This window comes from Loxodonta africana, chromosome 2 (genome assembly GCF_030014295.1).
Source record: "Loxodonta africana isolate mLoxAfr1 chromosome 2, mLoxAfr1.hap2, whole genome shotgun sequence".
In the NCBI taxonomy this organism is placed as follows: Eukaryota; Metazoa; Chordata; class Mammalia; order Proboscidea; family Elephantidae; genus Loxodonta; species Loxodonta africana.
In genome coordinates, this window is record NC_087343.1 from 121,973,759 (window position 1) to 121,997,111 (window position 23,353).

Genomic DNA, 23,353 nt, shown 5'->3' on the forward strand with positions numbered 1-23,353 from the left:
TAAAAGTGTGTTTAAAGTTAGGCAGTGATCTATAAACTCTTGCAAAGGTTAACGTTTATGTTTCTAAACAAGGTGTATTAGATTCAGCTAATGAATCATATGAAGAAAATTGATATAAAACTCTAGTGATTAGTTGGTTCTTAGTTGTTTTTAAGCTTAAAAAGAAGACACCATCTTTAGCATCACTGTAATGAGGTTGGGTTCTCTGTGTAGTTCATAGAAACTAGCCTCACAGCTTTAGAATATATCCCAAATGTTAAATATAGCCTTTCCTTTCAACTCCCTCAGATCTTGTCACCACTTAAGTGCTGTAATGATAGATGATCAAGAGAATTAACGTGGCCTAGTGAGAAGAGCCTTGAACTAAAAAGTCAGTACCTGGTCCTCTTCCTGACTTTGCCTGAGCTGTATGACCTTTGGTTTAACCCTTCTGGACTTAAGTTGTCTCAGTTGGAAAATACAGGCCTTATTTGGAAAATACAGGCTTAGATGGTTTCCATGGTGCCTTCAAATCCTAAAATTGATTTGCCAAATAGCATTGAAAAACTGATAATATTCAAGAAAAGCTATAAAATATTTATTCTGTAGAGGGGAAGATATGTTCATTTCAAAATAATTGAGGTTAAAACTTTACCTGTTATAATTTCCAGTATCTTAGGCAAATTCTCTTCTCACTAAGTTGAATAACTTTATAGACTTGGAGATCATCAACAAAAAATGTTACCTCCTTTCCTTTTTTAAAACTCTTCTGCTTTGTGTTGTTTCTGTCTCTGGGCTATTATAACATCTGACTTCTTGACCTGGTCTTCCTGTCTGGTCACTACACTTATTCCTTACTCATTTTCTATTCTATTCTAGTTCTTTTTGCTCTATATGCATTTCAAGATCTTCCTCATTCTGTAGGCTTCTCTTTATCTGTCTGTATCTAAAAATCTTTTCTATTCTAATTGCCTATTTCTGTGGTACAATAGTCCCAGCAGTGACGGATCTCCAAGATACCTACCTCGAATTATTTTTGATATAAGGTAGACTATAAACATTTTTTTTTCTTACTACAAACCATGGGTGGCCTTAAAAACACCCAAGTCAGTTACCTAGTAAGTTTAAATAAGAGTAGTTTGACATTTTAACATTGATTACTGTATATTTAAAATTGTTTTATATAGCATGTGTTTTTAAGGTTTAAAGGTACAGAAATTTAAAATTCCCAAGAGTTCTACTCTTTCAGCTACTTTGGTTGTACATTTTTCAGATAACTCATCCTGGCAGGCCTATCTGGATAGTAAGTGTCTGTTTTATAGTACAGAACTGTGCAATCTCTTTTTACGTTTTTGTTTAACTACTTGAGCAAATTCATAATTCACTTTTGGGAGACATTTTAAACAACCCTTAGCTCCATCTCCATGTAGAATTGAAGTATTTCTTAGAGTGACGATACAAGTCAGACTCTTAAATTTCTGCAATGGAGTATCAGGTTTGCCCTTTATCCATGAATATTGGTACTTTAAATATGTCTGAATTTAACCATGAATTGATTATTATTAGCAGCATGTGCTTTTGCAAATATCTTTGCAAATTCACTCATGTGTTTTTTTAGGATTGGGTCATATGGTATCATAGTAATTACAACCTTATAATGAATTATTTATGTATCTCTTCCCTAAGCTATTTTGCATATTTTGTCTTAGAGTCTTGATTTGTAAAAAGATACTTGGAACCATTGGCACTTCCTACGTTCAAGTTAATGAAAAACGATGGTTAGATTCCCCCAGAATCACTTACTAGACTTTGGAATGTATTATATAGTCTGAATCATGTTTCCTAATTATTGACCTAATTATTTACCCTGATTATTTCCTAATTATTTATCCTAAAGAAAGATGAAGTGTAACTCTGCCAACCAGATTGTTTAAAAGAATGCCATAGATTTATGCAGTACTACCATCTAGTGGCAAAAGAGAATAAAACTTTGCTGTTGATTGTATAGGATCAGTGAAAACAAACTGTAAGATATTTGTATGTGTGTGCTGCAGTCTGGAAAATATAAGAAAAACAGTGAAATGTGAGCAATGACTATTTGACGATAACAAGGAAATGTTATGTTTTTAGGTATAATGATGGCACGTGGTAGTGTTTGGAAAGAATTCCTGCTTAGGTATATACACTAAAGTATTTACAGGAAAACAATATATCTGAGATTTGTTTTCAAAATAATCTGGAGTGGAACTGGTGGGTGGGGTGGAGGAAGTGGGTATGAGTATAGATGAAACAAGATTGACTATAAATTGATAATTGTTGAATCTGGATGTCAGGGTATGTGGGGTTTTGTTATAATAGTCTCTATACTTATGTATATGTCTGAAATTTTCTGTAATAAAAATACCATAAAATAGATTGTATGAGATTTATGTGACTTGGAATCAGATAAAGGCAGAAATTTTAGCTAAACTTAAAAACAAAATGGTGTACTGTACTTTTTACACCATGTCTAGAACTCAACTTCATTGACTTTCAAATGTTGCATAGGTAAATATGGTGATACAGATATGTGAAGCATTTAAATTGTGAAATGACATGGTATAGGAAAAACTATCTCTAGGGAAATTATTGATGAAGCATTTATAATTTTATTGTATTTTGACAAAATGCTATACTTATAAATGGCTTTGTAAACTATAAAATCATATACACATATCTTCAGAGTCTTAAAAAAAAGGAAAAATGATACATAAAAATTCAGATCAACACATTTCATAGTTTATTTCGAAGATTTAACGATCAAGTATTCTCATGTCTGGTAATGAAAAGAATCTTACACCACCTGAAGGGGATGTTTAACCAAAAATCAGTGGAAATTAGCTGTGGTTTTATATATAACTAATGATATACTGAGGAGCCCTGGTGGCACAATGTTTAAGTGCTTGCCTGCTACCTGGAAGGTTGGCAGTTCAAACCCACCCAGAGACTGTAGGAAGAAGACCTGGTGATCTGCTCCTATGAACATTTCAGCCTAGAAAATCCTATGGGGCAGTGTTCTACTCTGTCACATGGGGTCACTATGAGTCAGAATCAGTTCAGACCTAACAACAATACGATATATTGAGAAAAATGGGTCAAGTAGCAATCCCCCTGAAAAGACACTCTTGTAATTAATAACATTTTCTTTTTACTGATATGACCACAACACATTTTTGTCTCTGAGAAATAATTTTCTAATATTGCAACAATCTCAATTGTTTTTTTTAACACAGTGTATGATTATATATCCCACACGTCTGTCCATTTGTTGTACTGTGGTGCCTTGCGTGTTGCCATGATGCTAAAAGTTACACTACCAGTATTCAAATACCAGCAGGGTCACCCATGATGGACAGGTTTCAGCTGAGCTTCCAGACTAAGGCAGACTAGTGAGAAGGTCCTGGAGGTCTACTTCTGAAAAAAATTAGCCGGTGAAAACGTTATGGATAGCAGCAGAACATTGACTGATATGGTGCCAAAAGATGAGCCCCTCAGGTTGGAAGGCACTCAAAATACAACTAGGGAAGAACTGCCTCCTCAAAGTAGAGTCAGTCATAACGGCGTGGATGGAGTCAAGCTTTCGGGACCTCCATTTGCTGATGTGGCATGACTCAAAATGAGAAGAAACAGCTGCAGACAGGAATGTGAAATGTACGAAGTATGTATCTAGGAAAATTGAAAATCATCAAAACTGAAATGGAACACATAAACGTCAATATCGTAGGCATTAGAGAGCTGAAATGAACTGGTATTGGCCATTCTGAATTGGATAATCATATGGTCTACTATGCCGGGAATGTCAAATTGAACAGGAATGGCATTGCGCTCATTGTCAAAAAGAACGTTTCAAGATCTATCCTGATGTACAACACTGTGAGGGATAGGGTAGTATATATATGCCTACAAGGAAGATCATCATACATGAAGAAAGCAAGAGGTCACTAAAAAGACAGGAAAGAAAGAAAAGACCAAAATGGATGTCAGAAGAGACTCTAAAACTTGCTTTTAAACATCGAGTAGCTAAAGCAAAGGGAAGAAATGATGAAATAAAAGAGCTGAACAGAAGATTTCCAAGGGCACCTTGAGAAAACAAAGTAAAGTATTATAATGCAACGTGCAAAGACGTGGAGTTATAAAACCAGATGGGAAGAACACGCTTGGCATTTGTCAACTGAAAGAACTGAAGAAAAAATTCGCGCCTTGAGTTGCAATTTTGAAGGATTCTACAGGAAAGATATTAAACGACACAGGAAACATCAAAAGGAGATGAAAGGAATGCACAGAGTCACTGTACCAAAAAGAGTTGGTCTACATTCAGCCATTTCAGGAGGCAGTGTGTGATCAAGAACTGGTAATACTGAAGGAAGAAGTCCAAGCTGCACTGAAGACACTGGCAAAAATGAAGGCTCTAGGAGTTGACGAGATACCAGTTTAGATGTTTCAGCAAACAGATGCAGTGCTGGAAGATCTCACTTGTCTGTGCCAAGAAATTTAGAAGACAACTACATGGCCAACCAACTGGAAGAGATCCATGTTTGTGCCCCTTCCAAAGATGGGTGATCCTTTCCAACAGAATGTGGAAATTATCAAATAATGTCATAGATATCACACACAAGTAAAATTTTGCTGAGGATCATGGAAAAGCAGTTGCAGCTCTGCATCAACAAGGAACTACTAGAAATTCAAACTGGATTCAGAAGAGGACGTGGAACAAGGAATATCATTGCTGATGTCAGATGGATCTTGGCTAAAAGCAGACAATACCAAAAAGATGTTTATCTGTGTTTTGTTGACTATGCAGAGACATTCGATTGTGTGGATCATAACAAATTATGGATAACATTGCAAATATTGGGAATTCCAGAACACTTAATTGTACTCACGAGGAACCCATACATAGACCAAGAGGCAGTTGTTCAGAACAAAGGGAAACTGCATGGTTTAAAGTCAGGAAAGGTGAGCATCAGGGTTGTATCCTTTCACCATACTTATTCAGTCTGTATGCTGAGCAGATAATCTGAGAAGCTGGACTATATGCATAAGAACAAGGGCATCAAGATCGGAGGAAGAGTTATTAACAACCTGCAATATGCAGGTGACACAACCTTGATTGCTGAAAGTGAAGAGAACTTGAAACATTTATTAATAAAGGTCAAAGACTACAGCCTTCAGTATTGATTACAACTCAACATAAAAAAAAAAAAAAAAATCCTCACAACTGGACCAGTAAGCAACATGATGATAAAGGGAGAAAAGCTTGAAGTTGTTAGGAATTTTATTTTACTTGGATTCATAATGACTGCCCATGGAAGCAGCATCAAGAAATCAAATGATGCATTTCATTGGGTAAATCTGCTGCTAAAGACCTCTTTCAAGTGTTAAAAAGCAAAGATGTCACTTTAAGGCCTAGAGAAAAGAGAAGGTATAGAAAAACTTATATGTGACAGCCAAGTTACCATTAGAGAATTAATGATTATCAACTTAATACAGGATGGACCTCTCCTGTTGGAGGTCTTCAGCTAATCTATTTAAAACATACTAAGTGTTCTTCCCAAGTGTAAGCTGCTCCTCCTTGGTTTGCCTATTAACCATGGATCACTTTCTCAGAAGATAAAATGGAGTGTGCACCATGAAATCTATCTCCTCTGAGAACCTAGTTTCTTTAAGATACAAAAATTTCTGTATAGTAAGAGGGTAACAGTTTGATTACAAACTTTAGATGGGTATATACAACACTGTCTTGTAGACTAATTAAACTAATTACTGATTTACCCTGAATATAACTCTCACTCTGATCTTTGGAGTCAGTTTCTCAGAACAGACTGAATTCTTCAAAAAAGCACAATGCCCAGAGCAAAAGGGTATTACTCTTAATAGTGAAAGACCTGATAGAAATTAATTACAAGCATAACATAAAGGGCAAATAAAATCAGATTTAAAAAAAAAAAAAAAAAACTCAGACAAAAATGTTTCTAAATATAATGATTAACCTTATTTTCAAAGTGCTTCAGATATAATACATAATAATCTTGAGACATAATACCATATAGTCGGGACTTATCAAGAATATACCAAGATTATCAAGTCTCTAAATACCTGAACAGTAATTAAAAAAAAAAAAAAAACTTCCTAGGTAAATGGTTTGAATTCCACAGTCAAACCATTGGCTTTGATGATGCTAAACCAAAAAATAAATAAATAAACCCATTGGTGTCAAATCGATTTCAACTCATAGCAACCATATAGGACTGAGTAGAACTGCCCCGAAGGTTTCCAAAGAGTGGCTGGTGGATTTGAACTGCCTACCTTTTGGTTAGCAGCCAAACTCTTAACCACTGCATCGATGACCAAGTTAAAAATTAAATAATAATAAAGTTATGATGTAATATTATGCATTTGTTGTCTAATATTAGGCAAAAACGTAAGAGGAAATCCTAACATAAATTTTAATCCAAACAGAATCAAGCACTTCTCTTGATTTTGACAGCCTGTTCCATGTAATTTATAACGTAATAGATAAAGCTTTTTAACACTTTTCCTGTATAAAAAAATTTTTTGTGGCTTTCCATGAAGTTTCAGGGTTGTCAGGAGTTTATTACAGGTTACAAAGAAACAATGCTTAAGTTATTTAACCAAAGACCTTAAACGTAAAAATCTTAGCTTTTTTTTTTTTTCTAAAGCCATTCAAAGTAGCTACTAAAAGTCCAAATCATAAGACAGACACAAAACACAGTTTTTCTGGATGAAGAAAGAACTGAGGTTCTAAGACAGCCTTACAAAACTGTAAGCGGGCCAAATGTGGGCCTTGCCCAGTGTGCACGGAAAGCCAGTGACCAAGACACCAGCCTTTGGGAAATCAAAAGCAATTTTTATTGTGAGCCAGCAAGCAAGGAGCCGGGAAAAATTTTCTCAGATGAGGCTCTACACTCAAGCGGTATACTACACATTTATGGGGCGGTAGAATAACGAAGTTGTACAATTCATTAGATTTCTGGGGAATCATATGCATAGTAACAGTGGGGTGGGGCAAGATCTCTGGGCTGGGTGCTGGTGTCGGACCACTTGCTTCTGAACGTTTTCTACTGCAGTACTTTGGTTCCTTTTAATGATACTTATTTAGTCTTTTAATGGCACTTTCGTTCCAGATAGATTATCTCGAGAATGTGCAAAGCTTCCCTGCACATGCGTTGCGGGCCACAGCTGGCCTTAACCTCTTCAAGCCACCAGTCTCTAACACCCAGCTGGGGATTTTCCAGGCGGTTAGAAGCTGAAAAATAACTAGAAAATATCTTTAGTGGGCATGGCAGAGTTTCTTGTTAGTCACCCTTAAAATTCTCTCCTCTGATTTGCCAATCATGGGAAAGGCACCAATGACTGCCCTTGGGTGCTTTCTGCTGAGGAGGGGCAGAGCCAAGTAAAAAGTTTGGCATAAGTTTAGATTCCTGTAGAACTACCATACAACCCAGAAATCTCAGTCCTCGGAATATACCCTAGAGAAATAAGAGCCTTCACACGAACAGATATATGCACACCCATGTTTATTGCAGCTCTGTTTACAATAGCAAAAAGCTGGAAGCAACCAAAGTGTCCATCAGCAGATGAATGGTTAAATAAATTGTGGTATATTCACACAATGGAATACTACGCATCGATAAAGAACAGTGAGGAATCTGTGAAACATTTCATAACATGGAGGAACCTGGAAGGCATTATGCTGAGTGAAATGAGTCAGATGCAAAAGGACAAATATTGTATAAGACCACTATTATAAGATCTTGAGAAATAGTTTAAACTGAGAAGAACACATACTTTTGTGGTTACGGGGGCGGGGGGAGGGAGGGAGGGTGGGAGAGGGTTATTTACTGATTAGTTAGTAGATAAGAACTACTTTAGGTGAAGGGAAGAACAATGCTCAATACAGGGAAGGTCAGCTCAACTGGACTGCACCAAAATCAAAGAAGTTTCCAGGATAAACTGAATGCTTCAAAGGTCAGCGAAGCAAGGGCGGGGTTTTGGGGACTATGGCTTAAGGGGACTTCTAAGTCAATTGGCAAAATAATACTATTTTGAAAACATTCTGCATCCCACTTTGAAATGTGGAGTCTGGAGTCTTAAATGCTAACAAGCGGCCATCTAAGATGCATCAATTGGTCTCAACCCACCTGGATCAAAGGAGAATGAAGAACACCGAGGTCACACGATAACTATGAGCCCAAGAGATAGAAAGGGCCACATGAACCAGAGACTTACATCATCCTGAGACCAGGAGAACTAGATGGTGCCTGGCCACAACTGATGACTGCCCTGACAGGGAACCCCTGAGGGAGCAGGAGAACAGTGGGATGCAGACCCCAAATTCTCATAAAAAGACCAGACTTAATGGTCTGGCTGAGACTAGAGGAATCCTGGTGGTCATGGTCCCCAAACCTTCTGTTGGCCCGGGACAGGAACCATTCCCGAAGACAACTCATCAGACATGGAAGGGACTGGACAATGGGTTGGAGAGAGATGCTGATGAAGAGTGAGCTACTTGTATCAGGTGGACACTTGAGACTGTGTTGGCATCTCCTGTCTGGAGGGGAGATGGGAGGGTAGAGAGGGTTAGAAACTGGCAAAATCGTTACAAAAGGAGAGACCGGAAGGGCTGACTCATTAGGGGGAGAGTGAGTGGGAGTATGGAGTAAGGTGTATATAAGCTTATATGTGACAGACTGACTTGATTTGTAAACGTTCACTTAAAGCTCAATAAAAATCATTAAAAAAAAAAAAGTTTAGATTTCTGACCTTTTATCTGAATGTGCAGTTTGGGGGGTATATAACCGTGGCTTTAAGAGATTTCCATAAGGAATAGCCCTGAAGCTTTCAGCATTTGAGTGACAAAATTAACAAGGAATTTTAACAAACATGGGCCAAAAATTAATAAAATGATAAAGGAAACTAAAGGTCCTATAAAAGGGAGAAACCTGGTGAGACTGGGAAGTGCCTGCTTGATTTGTTTCCAGATTTCATCGCTCAGTGGGTTTCTTTGATTAAATTTATGTAGCCAGGAGGCCTGTTCATATATCCTTTTTACTTTTATTTCAGCAATTTGGTGGTCCAAAACCACTTTAAGTAGAGAGTCAAGGCCCTTTTGTTGGGCCTCTAAATTTGGCTGTTGACTCTGCAATGACTTCAGTTGAGCAAGTTAGGTTTTGGAGGATGACCTCATGGCATGCAAACACCCCTCCCAAAAAAGAGGCTAGAAATCTGATTGCTGTACTTGTCCCAGCTATGATGAGCTCTACAGCTCGTTTACTATGCTTAGGGAATGCATTGAAAACTTGAACAGAAGCTGAACTGGGGGACGTATACCCAAGGGTACGCTCGCCAGCGTTAAGGGCCTGGTTGAGACAAGATAAAGCCCGTACTTTATCTCTTTGTTGGCTGAGGTCAGAAGTCCTCTTTCTTTCTAGGTGGCTCCATGTATATGGACAAAAGAATAGGCATACCTAGAATCTGTAAAAAAATGTTAACTCCTTTATCCTTACTCATTTCCAGTGCTCTGGTTATCACAGTAAGTTTTGCCTTCTGCGTTGAGTTTCCTGGGGGGGAAGCTTTTGCTCCTTAGGTCTTATGTAGGGTCACGACTGCATAACTGGCTCACCATATCCCTCCTTCCATGAGGCAGCTCTCATCCGTAAATAACTCAAGATCTGGATTAGACAGAGATTCATCATGTAGATCAGGCCTACTGGAGAAAACTTCATCAATGAATGGGATACAGTCGTGTTCTGGTTCTGCCTCATTCATTTCTGGAAGGAGGGTTGCTGGGTTTAGGGTACAGACAGCCTTCAGTTGGACATTTGGGTTATCTGGGAGCACTGCCTGGTATTTTCCTAGTCTTCCTGTGGTAAGCCAGTGTCCTCCTTTCTTTTGTAGAACTGTAATAACATAATGTGAAGTGGGCATGGTGGGTTGTCCAAGAGTAAACTTCTCGGCCGCAGCCACTGCGCAGATACAAGGGGGCCGTCCTTTGGCTATGGGGGTCTAATTCTTTGGAGAAGTAGGCTACTGGTCTTCTCCAGGGCCGAAGTTGTTGGGTGAGGACACCCAGTCCTAATCCTTGTCTCTCATGCACGAAAAGGTCAAAAGGTTGAAGAAAATTCTTACGGATAGTTTGCCCAGAAACACCAGTCACTGCTAGGGATTTTGAAGACAAGGGGCCATTCTGCACATTTAAAACTGAATACATGGCCCCTGTGTCAAATAAAAAGTCCATTAGCTGGTTTCACACTTTCATTTGTACCCAGTGCTCCTCATGGGAGATGGGGATGGCCCCAGCTGGTGGTGGAGCCCCGGGGCCTCGTCGTTCCTGGTCACTTTCACTGGTCTAGAGCACCTGGAGCCCTCACTTGGGGAGGCCCCACCCCTACCCGCACGCTCCTTGCTTGGGTCAGCTCGGACATTTATGCTTCCAGTGGCCTTTCCATTTGCAGCGGGCACACTGCTGAGGTCCCAGCTTTGCTGGGTGCTTCGGTCCTCCCTTCTTGGGGGCTGGTGGATGAGGGCCTGGGGAACTTACCTTTCCTCGATGCATACAGCTCCCTGGGGTCCTGCCCAAGCTGCTGTGAGCAGGGCTGCTTGTTGCTTCATTTCCTTTTGCCTTTTATTTTCCTGCTCCTGGTCTCTGTTGTTGTAAATTCTGAAAGTAGCCTTGACCAACTGAGAAGTAGTCATTTTTAGGCTTCCTTCTAATTTATGAAGTTTACACCTGATATGAGGGGCACTTTGGGAGATAAATGTCAGGTTAACCACCTTTTAGAAAGTTGGGTCTTCGGGCTTGACACGAGCATACTTCTTGAACGCTTCTAGCATTCTTTCTAAGAAAGAAGGATTCTCCTCCAATCCCTGATGGAACGCCTGGATTTTGTTTAAATTATTTGGCTTTGGGGATCCTCGCCTTAGCCCCTCTATGGTGCATTCTTGATAATGGTGCAGGTACACCTGGCACTCTACCTGATTTGAGTCTCATTTCGGATTGGCCATGAGCATGGCCAAATCAGTGGGTCTCCTAGCAGGGTTTCCCCCTGCTTCATGGAGCCTATCAGCCTCTTGCCTTGCCTTTTCAGGAACCATTCTATGTTCCTAATCCATTAACGAGCCCTGGAGGCATATCTGAACATCTACCTGGGTAGGTTGGTGGGTATCAAATGTGCTCTGGAAAGATTCTGCCATCTAACATGGGTCCTCCCTATATTCTGGCAGTGACCTTTTCCATTTGAAGAGGTCAGTTAAGATGAAAGGAGTGTGCACCCAAAGCCCCGAGGTGCACCTTGGTCATTAATTCCAGTTGGAACCTCTCTGAGCGGGAAGTGCCCTTGCCCTGGCTCTGGACTCAGTGCACCCTGACCGAATTGCACACTGCTCCAGGTGTGAGGTGGGAAGACCATTTTTTGCAAGTTTGGATAAAGAGGACAAGGTTCTGCGACAGCGCCAGCCTGAACCAGTGAGGAAGGCACCGGAGCAGCAGCCTGGGGGGCTGGCCCTGAGGGCGTTGGTGGTGAGGATGCTGGAGGAGACACTGGAAGACCACCTGAGGGTACGAACACTTGCGAGGGTACCTGTGGGCCTGCTGTGGATGGCCCAGGAACAAAAGGTGGAGGTAACAGATCTAGGAGAGGTTCCTCTCACTGCTCAGGAGGACATCTTCCTCCCGTTTCCAGTTCCTAAGGAGGCATCCTAAGGCGGAACACATGGGGATCAATGGTTGGCTCCCTGTATCTCTTTAAATGCACAGAATACAGATAAATGGATAGACAGACACAAAATAGACCCCAAGATGGACTCACAATTTCAAATTCTTACTAGACCAGAACCTGAACCAGATGGGAGTATTAAAGTCAATCAGCCGTAAGATCTGGAGTCAATAGCGGAAGTATCTTAGGCACTCCTCAACCTCTGTACCCTGGCGCCGTTCTTACCAAGTAATAAACCCACTTGCTCACCCGTCAGACATCTCCAGACCAGGCTTGTTTCAGTTTCCCAAAGAGAACAGTTTGTACCTTGTGCTGAGGATGCCTCCCGCTGCACCGGAACTTACCCCCATCCCCTGGACAAAAACTTATCCAAGTATGCACTGAGGGTGAGGGAGAGGCGAGTGGCCCCCACTCAGGGCCCTGCTGGCACCAGGCAAATGATCAATGAGACCGTCTGTGTCCCACCTGGGGCGCCAGAATTGTAAGCAAGCCAAACGTGGGCCTTAACCTTTGTGCAAGGGAAACCAACGACCAAGACACCAGCCTTTGGGAAATTGAAAGCCATGTTTATTGTGAGTCGGCAAGCAAAGAGCCAGGAAAAATTTTCTCAGATCAGGCTCCCCAGTCAAGGGGTATACTACACATTTATGGGGCAGCAGAATAAGGAAGTTATAAATTCATTCAATTTCTGGAGAATCATATGCATAATAACAGCTGGGCAGGGGAAGATCTCTGGGCCGGATGCTGGTGTCGGACCGCTTGCTTCTCTGAATGCTTTCCCTCAGTTTTGTACTGTAACACTTTGGTTCCTTCTAGTCTTTTAATGGCACTTTTGTTCCGGAGAGGTCATCTTAAGAACGGATAACACTTCACCGCAACTGGTCTTAGCCTGTTTGAGCCATCAGTCTCTAACACCCAGGCGAGGATCTTCCAGGGGTTTAGAAGCTGAAAAACAACTAAAAAATATCTTCAGTGGGTATGGCAGAGTTTCTTGTTTGTCAGCCCTTACAAAGTCAATAGCTGTCAGCCATAGCCTCTAATCTGATACAAGCCAGAAAGTTAAGACACAATGCTCTGGACCAAAAGCAAGCTCTCAGAACAAAAGGAGACAGATCACATAAACTCACTGAACAATATCACACAAAACAAGGATATGGGGATTCTAGTTTCTTTAAAGTGTATACAGCAGTATTTGGTAAAATTGACTAAATTCAATGGATAAAACTGGTTCTAGATAAAACTACCTTGCCAGAGCCTCAGATGGAGGAAACAAAACCTGAGCATCAAGCAGAAGTTCCCCGGAGAGGAAAAGACAACACAAATGAAAGCTCATTTTTCTCAAAGTGGTCGCTGAAACTCCAAATTACTTCTAGTATATTCAGTTCATAGTGTTTTTAAATATGAACCTGAAACCAGTGTCTCAGTACATTTATCAAAGATGTTAAGCTCTAAAGTTCAACCTTTTGGTTTCCGTCGTTTTGAACTTAATTCATTCTGCTGGCTACAGGCCTAGTCTCTTATTTTAGACCTTAAATATACTAGTTCTTCTGATTTGGAAAGTATTTTAAAGGAGCTACCGATGATTTTATTGTGATTGTTTATTGAGAAAGTATATCATGAAACAGGTAGGGTGCTACAACTTCTCTGCAAATTTCATAAAACAGATCAGGAGCTGCCACTTTTCCCTGCGAATTTGGCAAAACAGGTCAGGAGCTTCCACCTCCCCCTGCGAATTTCAAAAAACAGCACTATACAAAAAAAAAAATTTTTTATTTTTTTTTTTCCCAGGTTTTCTCTGAGTCACAAAAAGAACCCTAATGAGGAACACCGTTGGATTTGAGCAGTGTTTCGCTTAGACCAACACGTACCTGAGTTAGCTTATGGGTAGCAGGCAGCCTGGTGCTCTAGCTTGTCTCGGGACTACCTAATCCTGTCACAGGAGTCTTTAACACTCACAGTGAGCGCTGGCAACCACCCTAATGGCTTTTACTGGTTGACCCATGCCTGAATTTTGCAGCTTATGGTGAAACCAGAGCTCTTTGAGAATAGGATTACCTCTTTAAAGTTTCTAATGTCTGAATCTGGACACTAAACTGCAGTTTTACCGAGAGTTACTAAATGTCACTCTTAACCAATGATCAAGCAAAAATCTAAGAAAGATTCTCCTTAATCAAACAACCAGTTTTTCAAACAAATATGCCAAACGAAACTTAAGAGGACAGAAAAGAAATAAGCAGAGGCTCGTTTTCTGAGAGCACTTACCCTGTGGTGCCAGAGGGATATGTAGTACGAATGCTTGGGTCCAGAAGATAGGACCTCTCTTTTGCCAGCTTCAGCTGCACAGTCCAGGCCTCCTTGAGGTTGACTGAATTCATGGCTTTGGAATCCTTGACGACTACACCATTAACTGTTGTAGAGTAAAACATCCCAAAGTTTATTAAAGCAAAAAGAAGGTTTTATTTTGAGTCTGTTGGTTTATTTGAAAAACAAATAATTGTATTGTTTTCAAAAATAGAGATACTGTGCTAAACATTCCATATAGTATCTAGCATGGCGACTGTCTTCATAATCACCGTTATCAAAATATCACCATTATTGTTGGGTATGATTTATTGTCCATAACTAATAATAGATAATACATGTAGAGTGCTTTACAGTTTACAGTATGTTTTCAGGTTGATCGGAAGGAGCTTTTTCCTCAGCATACCTAAATGCCGAGAAACTAGAATCCCATCTTCAAGAAATTATTTGGAATTTTGTCGTGTTAATATGTAGTATTCTTTTTTTTTTTTTTACAGGAAGTACTTAAGCAGCTACAAGGAAGTATTGAAGATGAAGCTATGGCTTCTTCTGGACAGATTGACTTACTAGAACGACTTAAAGGTAGGAATTTTAAAAAGTGTTTTAAAGTAATTTTTAAAATTCAAATTGTCAAATATATATGTGTAGATTCAAGTGCGGCTTCTCTTGATTTGAGTGTTTGTGTCAGCTTTCTTGTTATATGAGTCTTACCAATTAGGATCTATTTCCTAATTACAGATATGTAAAAAGTCTATTTGCTTGTTAAACATTTAACTAGCTTTCTATAAAGTATTCTAGATCACTTCTTTGATAATTTTCAGCTCTTTTTAAGGCCCATTGCTATTGGCCAGTCACTAAATAGACCTTTAATGTACTGTATGCCACAAACTGGGTCCACTGTCTCATTTGAAGAGGTAGTATCCTTCTGTTCCATCCAAGATGGAAATGCTTTTATCATATAAGCAAGCCATTTTTAGCAGAATTTTAAAGAATGTTTTTCTCATTTTGTTGCTTGAATGTTCAGCATAAAGACAGGGAAAGGACTTAATAATTCAAAGTAGGCAGAAGAATTATCTTTTGGCCCCCAAATATTATTACCTAGGCAAAATCTAAGGACATTTTGTTTAGTTTTCCTTAACATACTCCTTATTTTTCCCTGGCCCAAGCTAATTTTGGTTCTGATTCTAAATAATTGTTTATTTAGTCGTGTATATTTGTAGCTCCCTCTGTTAGCAGTTCAGAGCTGCAGGCTTCTGAACCAAGCAGTGTACCCTCTTATAGAGTCTATGCTTCAGGACTCAGGATGCTGTCCTTTTGCGAGCCCTCAGAGGGCCAGCCTCATTGAAGCTCAACCACTTTATGATTTTGGAACACTTCCCTCTTAGATCTCCCTCCTACCTTTACCTTTACCTTCACCTAGAACCAGGGCTCAGTAGATTTAGCACCATCACTGTGATAAGGATTTCATCTGTTCCCTGCCTAAATTTCTGCTCAATAGTTGCCATCGTTTAGTACTCCTTCAGGCTTTATATATTATATATTTTCAATTATATTATGAAATCAATTCAATTTTGAGGGCTAATATATGAACCTAAGATTTCACCTTTAAAACATTATAATAGCATTAGGAATATCTTAGATCACTTAAAGCAATTACTATATTAAAACTTGTCTCTATTTTATTTAGAACTTAACTTAGATAGCAGTAATTTCCCTGGAGTGAAACTACGGTCAAAAATGTCCCTCCGTTCTTACGGAAGCCGGGAAGGATCTGTTTCAAGTCGTTCAGGAGAGTGCAGTCCTGTTCCTATGGGTTCATTTCCAAGAAGAACATTTGTAAACGGAAGCAGAGAAAGTACTGGATATTTAGAGGAACTTGAGAAAGAAAGGTAACGTTTGTTCATCATATGCTAAGCATTGATTTGTTATGCTCCAATTTATTGCTATTATTTTTTTTCATTTTGTAATGCAAGATATAAATTCTGAAGCATGTATGATAGATAATCACTAATACTTATAGGGCACTTTGTATTTGTTAACTCAAAGATAAAATGTTACTGATTTTACTTAATCTTAAATCTAAAAATATAAAAGAGATAATTTCTTTAAGGTGCTAAGATTTCTACTCTGTCACTTAAATATTTCTAATGCTTTGTATATTGAGTACTAACATAATCACAGTATTTATATCTGATTAAAATGTATAATTTTTAGTTGCATTTCTGGGTGTCCTTTGAAATAAATACACTAGCTACTAGATCCTGTATAGGATGATTGTTTCTGTTATAGAAGCCCTGTTACACGTGGCCACAAATGAAACATGTCTCAATTCATCAGTTTTAATGTCTATTGTTTGACATATGGAATGAGTTCTGGTTCCTCACAGCTAGTGCGTTAATTCTTGTCTTCCTGAAGTTAAAATTGAAGGAGCCCTGCTGACACAGTGGTGACAGTCTTTGACAACTAACCGAAAGGTCAACAGTTCAGAACCACCAGCAGCTCTGTGGGAGAAAGAAGTTAAAATTATTTCATCACAAATGTCAGAATATACATCATTACCAAGAACTTCATCAAATGTCTCAGGTCCCCAGAAGATTACATTCCTTAACACAAGAAGGATGCTTTATTATCTTTATATTCCTAAAAGTTCTATTAGATGCTCAAATGTTAGAATGTATAAGTGTTACATTAAATTTTTTGTCTTCTGTAAAATAGGGGTATGGTTCTACCGTGTAGGATTACTGTACAGATTAGGTTTTTTTTTTTTTTAATTGTTGTCAAGAATATACACAGCAGAACATGCACCAATTCAACAGTTTCTACATGTACAGTTAGTGACATTGATTACATTATTCGAGTTGTGTACCATTCTCACCCTTCTTTTCTGAGTGGTTCTTCCCCCATTAACATAAACTCACTGCCCCCTGAGTTTCCTGTGTAATCATGTGAGCTCCTATTGCCAATTTGGTCCCATATATAGATAGATCTTAAAAGAGCACAGTGCTCAAGGCAGACATTCTTTACTAGTGAAACTAAATTATTGTTTGGTTTTAAGAAGACTTCAAGAGATATTTTTAGTTTAAGGTTTAAAGATTGTCTCAGGGCATTCGTTTCATGGGACCAACGTTCTTGTTGGTCCTCGATGTTACTTGTCTTAAAGCTTGTAACATGTAGAGGGAAAAGATAATTGCTCTCAACAAATAAATATAATTCCTTAGAAATACAAATGAAAAGCTAGGTGTGTATATAACTTTCTGTGCTTCTGTTAGTTTCCCAATGTTACGTCCTCCTTTCTTAAGTATGTAGGGTTTTTTTGCACCAGAATATTTGTCATAGGACTGTGCAATACTTAAATGAAATAAACTTTAAGGAAAAAAAATATTGAGTTGGGAAAAAACTCAATTTTTCACTGACAGGTGTTCATCTTCCTGTCGCAGTCACTATCCCCCCCATTGCTTCCCTCCCACATAACGCCACATACACCCTTGTTTAGAATTTCGTATTTTTTCTTACTATTCTTTAGTTTTCCAACTCTTTAAATGTTTGATTTGCTAAGGTAATATTGAACATTATAAAGTCTAATTAAATAGTCCAGAATTCATAATGAAAAACATCAATAATCCACCCCACCTTCTCCTAGCCTTAGTTTTGTTTTCTGTGAAGTGGTTACTTCCATAACTCTAAACGGCTCATTGCCATCGAATCAATTCTGACCTATAGTGATCTTATAGGACAGAGTAGAACTGCCCCCATAGGGTTTCCAAGGCTGTAATTCTTTGTGGAAGCAGACTGCCACATCTTTCTCCTGTGGAACAGCTGGTAGATTCAAACCACTGACCTTTAGGTTAGCGGCTGAGCACTTAACCGCTGCGCCACCTGGGTTCCTTATAACTTTAAATAAATGTTTATGCTACTAGTTCTTGACTTACTGACTTTGGGTGTGTCTCATTGACTCACCATTTTGAAAGATGAGGATTTGTTAAATTCACTAATCCCCATCCAAGTTTCAATTCTCTCCTCCCAATTTTTTTGATTGTACGTGTACGTGTGTATATATATATATGTGTATATATATATATATCAGGTTTTGTGTTTGTTACTTTTGTAAATTTAAGTAATATTCTATGTCTTTATTTCCTCTACTGTTCTGTTACTGTGTCTGTCGAAGCACCACTATTTATAAGATGTGGCAGCTGCATGTTTGTTTTTACTTTGTTGAGACTGGTAACATTATGCTGTATATATTTGTCTTTGTGTTTTTTTCTGTAAGTTAATTATAGATGTTGAAATCTAATAATGTTTTTGTTATGACTCTGTAATTGTTGGTCACTGTGGAGCCAAGAAGTATGCTACAATTAATTTTTCCTGTTGATGGAATATCGTGCCCTCTGCTGCTTGAAGGAATATGATCCTATTTGAACTGCCTTCCTTGTATAACTCGTTTTTTTTCTAGAATTTCTAATTGATTTTCTTTTATAATGTTGGGAGCAGAAACTTCTGGCTTCACCTAATACTAGGATATTCTGACTTCATTTTCTTCTTGGAGAAATTTTTATTGGAGTCCACTAATTTTTTGTTCTAATTTGAGCCATTTGCTTTCTAATCATGCCACACAGTTTTCATGCTGGAATTTCTTGTCATTATACTTTTCATTTAGTTCAGCTATATCTAGTGTCCTCTTGGTTTTCACTATGATGAAGGGAGATAAATTGAATCCTTGTAAGTATGACAGTATCTTTATTTGGCTCTCATACTTGATTAATAATTTGGATAGATCTAGGTTCAAACTCATTTTCCTTCTTTATTACAAATATCACTGATGAGAAATTTATACTAGTCTGATGTTCATTCCTTTGTCGGTTGCCCTTTTTTCCTCTTTCAAAGCTTTTAGAATACCCTGGTATGAGTCTTTTCTTCATTCATCATGCTCTAGATACTCACTGTACCTTTTCATGCTGGAGTTTTGTTTTCTTCAGCATTTGGAAATCCTGTTACATTATTTCTATGATGATATTCTCTCATCTGCTTTCTTTGTTCTCTTTTTCCAGATATGCCTTAAGTCACAGATTAACTCTGTTTGTGTCTTTTTTTTTTTGAAACCCTGGTGGCGTAGTGGTTAAGCACTGCAGCTGCTAACCAAAGGGTCGGCAGTTCGAATTCACCAGGAGCTCCTTGGAAACTCTATGGGGCAGATCTCCTCTGTCCTATATAGGGTCGCTATGAGTCGGAATCGACTCGATGGCACTGGGTTTGGTTTTTTTGTGTGTGTGTGCCTTTTTTACCCTCATTTTCTAAATGCCCAAGATAAGTGCCAAAAAGTGGTCAATTCACGGTTCAAACCCATGCCTGTAGTTCTGTAACCTTTTTGAAGCTAGCTTTCCAATCTAGGGTGAACATAAGAATAATTACCTCAAGGAATTGTTGTGAGAATGAAGTTAGATTTTTTAAAAAGTGCTTAGTACTTGTCTGGAACAGAGAGCATTCATTAATGTTAGTTATTGTCATTGGCATATTTGCTGTGCACTGGGTAAAATACAAGTATTTTAGGAAGGATGATTATCATCTTATTTAAGTGAAAAAGTAAAAACATTTTACTATCCATAAAAAAAATCCATATTTTAATGATTATGATATCGTAAGTCCCAAATTCAAAAATGTAGAAGTAATAAATTTTTCCTTTATTTATTATTAGTACTTTAATTAAAATGGAGAACTTTACAGTAACAGTGGGTAAGGATTGCTGTTATGTGCACTGTATTAGCATTGTGTTAAACTTACCTTTTTTATAAAAACAGATCATTACTTCTTGCTGATCTTGACAAGGAAGAGAAAGAAAAAGATTGGTATTATGCTCAACTTCAGAATCTCACTAAAAGAATAGATAGTCTTCCTTTAACTGAAAATGTAAGTAACTTGCCAGTATCATTACTAACTTAAACTGACAGCTTAATTTGGAGTCCTTAAACCTGTGGAGCCTCTGGGTGGCACAAATGGTTAAGTGCTTGACTGCTAACTGGAAGGTTGGCAGTTCGAATCTACCCAGAGCCACCTCTGAAGTAAGGCCTGGAGATTTATTTCCAAAAGATCACAATCGTTGAAAATGCTATGGCATGCCGTTTTACTGTGAAACACATGGGGTCGCCATGAGTCAGACCTGTATCACACACAGCTTTCTATGGACGCATAGAACATGAAAAATTCATAGAACATCCTCATTCCCTTCATGGCTCTGTTACCAGAAGCTATAGCTCTGTTGCCTATTATTTTATTTAAAGCTATTATTGTTTTAGTCTATATTCCATCTTGGGGAATGTGTTTCGTAAGCTTTATTACCTTGTCCTTTTCACTCTTTTGTATGCCAAGCAGTTATCACAGTAACTGAGATTTTAATTAAAGGTTTAATAACTCTATGAATGAGTTAATATCTATTCTATGAAGAAGTACTTCTTTTTATTTTTTTCAACTTTTGGATTTTTACCAAAAAGCCTTTGTTGACTTTGTCTTCACTGTTTATTACTATCTGTGTTACAGGGTCACTATGAGTTAGAATCGATGGCAGTGGGTTTGGTTTTGGTTTTATATTATGTATAAGCTTTTTCTTATCCCATTTTCTTCATACTTACAAATGAAGACGTTCTGTCTGTTTAGTCTGCATGTATATGATAAATCTTACCTTAAATTGAAGTACAAACTTAAGGATGATGGAACTGCTTCTTAATTTTTCTGTTGTCCATATTATTATTCTAGGTTTTTTCTGTGACATATATATGTAACAAAATATTTGTTATTTCAACATTTTTTACATGTACATTAATTCATTGACATTAATCACATTTATCTTGTTCGGCCATCACCACGACCATTTCCAGATTTTTCCTTTGCACTTAACAGAAGTTCAGTGTCTCCTAAGCAGTGAGTCCCCCGTTTCCCCTCCCTCCTTCCACTCCTGGTAACCATTGATAAACGTAGGTCTCTGTGCACTTGCCTATTCTATTTATTTTATATAAGTGGAATCATATAATATTTATCCTTTTGTGAACATGGTAGTTTTTTAATAATTAAAAGTAGTACCTCTTCAACCAAAAACCAAACTTGATTCCAGCTCATAGCAGCCCTATAGAACAGAGTAGAACTGCCCCATGGGGTTTCCAAGGACTTTTGGTTTGCAGGTGAGCTCTTAACCACTGTGCCACCAGGGCTCCAGTACCTCTTTAGGGGAAAATAATCACAAGGGAACTGAACTTAGGCATACCCTAACTGGATCAATTATATGTTGTCGTTGTTGTTAGGTGCCCTCAAGTCAGTTCCAACTCATAGCGGCCCTGTGTAAACATAATGAAACACTACCTGGTCCTGCGCCATCCTTACAGTTATTGTTATGTTTGAGCCCATTGTTGCCGCCACTGTGTCAGTCTGTCTTATTGAGGGTCTTCCTCTTTTTCGCTGACTCTGATTTACCAAGCGTGATGTTCTTCTCCAGGGACTGATCCCTCCTGATAATATGTCCAAAGTATGTGAGTTGTAGTCTTGCCATCCCTGCTTCTAAGGAGCATTCTGGCTGTACTTCTTCCAAGACAGATATGTGCATTCTTTTGGCAGTCCATGGTATAATCAATATTATATATTTTAAATGAAATAATTCAAATTAATTAAAGACATTTGTGACTATGGGGCAATAAAAGTGGTTCATTCTGTTTCACATTGGGTACTCAGACTGAGCATAGCATATATAATCAAGTTTTAAGACTCCTTGATAAAAAATAATTTTCTCATGTACCATGACTTACAAATTTGCTTATTCATTTTCTTTTTGGTATTTTATGCCTTTTTGTTTTTACCAATAGACAAGCACGAATGAGAATCTAAATTTGTATTTTATTTGTGGTTTTAGTTTTCTTTACAAACAGATATGACCAGAAGGCAATTGGAATATGAAGCAAGGCAAATCAGAGTTGCAATGGAGGAACAACTGGGTACTTGCCAGGATATGGAAAAACGAGCACAGGTAACTTATTTATTTTAAAAGTATAAAATACCACCAGCTAGGGAGGAGCTATTAGAAATGAATTACAGTTCTGTTAACATTGGTTAAGTTTTGTTGTGAAAGATATTTATAACTCTAACTTAGGCACTATTTCAAAATAATAATTTACCCTGGCTGTTGAGCAACAAACAATAGTCACATAATTCTACCTCTGCCATATTTCTTTTTTTTCTTTTTTATTGTAGTTTAGAAGAAAGTTTACAGATCAAGCTAGCTTCTCAATAAACAGTTAGTACACATACTGTTTTATGGCATTGGTTAGTAACCCCATGACATGTCAACATGTCCTGTTGATTCCCTATTACCAACTTTCCTGTCCCTCCTGCCTTCTAGTCCTTGCCCCTGGGCTGTTGTGCCCCTTTAGTCTTATTTTGTTTTATGGGCCTATCTAATTTTTGGGTGAAGGGTGAAGCTTGGGAGTGACTTCATTACTGAGCTAAAAGGGCATCCAGGGGCTGTACTCCTGGGGTTTCTCCAGTCACTGTTAGACCAGTAAGTCTGGTCTTTTTTTTCATGAGTTAAAGTTCTGTTCTACATTTTTCTCCAGCTCTTTTCGGAACCCTCTATTGTGATCCCTGTCAGAACAGTGAGTGGTGGTAGCCAAGCAGCATCTTATTGTACTGGACTTAGTCTGGTGGATGCCATGGTAGTTGTGGTCCATTAGTCCTTTGAACTAATCTTTGCCTTGTGCCTTCAGCTTTCTTCATTCTCCCTTGCTCCCGAAGGGGTGAGACCAGATACCTACACCATACATCATTTCTTCTGATACTGTTCTGTTTTGCCCTGGAATTGGAAGAGGGAGAAAGAGTTAGATGCTGGTATATTGGTAGCTGATAGGTAATTTCAGCTCTGCTTGAGGTTTTTACTCCCTGTAATCTTAAGTATGTGTAATGACTTTCAGGATGTTTCACTGCTCTTCAAGTTGTGCGTTTAAAAAAAAAAATTGAAAGCCCTAGTTCAAGGAAAGTGGAAAGGAAACACATAAAGAGAACATTAGAAGAGATGAGATGAATGGAGAACAACTCCCAAATTTCTGTCCACAAATCGTGTCAAGAAAAAAAATACTAACTTTGCTATTTGTTGAGCATTTTTACTTATTATTGAATTTAACACTTTTATGTTCATACATGGTGGCATAGTGGTTAAGAGCTATAGCTGCTAACCCAAAGGTCAACAGTTGAATTCACCAGGCACTCCTTGGAAACCCTATGGGGCAGTTCTAGTCTGTCCTGTAGGGTCACTATGAGTCAGAATC

The 23,353-nt window shown here is 38.4% G+C and overlaps 1 protein-coding gene across 9 annotated transcripts in view; it reads left to right on the forward strand.

Annotated features, from left to right (window-relative positions):
- Positions 1 to 23,353, forward strand: part of APC (APC regulator of WNT signaling pathway) — a 159,397-nt gene that overhangs the window by 69,252 nt on the left and 66,792 nt on the right. For all 9 annotated transcript variants that reach the window (XM_064274955.1, XM_064274965.1, XM_064274974.1 and 6 more), the window contains 4 exons: positions 14,552 to 14,636; positions 15,742 to 15,943; positions 19,850 to 19,958; positions 21,946 to 22,059. In XM_064274955.1, coding sequence (XP_064131025.1) covers positions 14,552 to 14,636; positions 15,742 to 15,943; positions 19,850 to 19,958; positions 21,946 to 22,059 — 510 coding nt within the window. The remainder of the gene's footprint in view (positions 1 to 14,551; positions 14,637 to 15,741; positions 15,944 to 19,849; positions 19,959 to 21,945; positions 22,060 to 23,353) is intronic.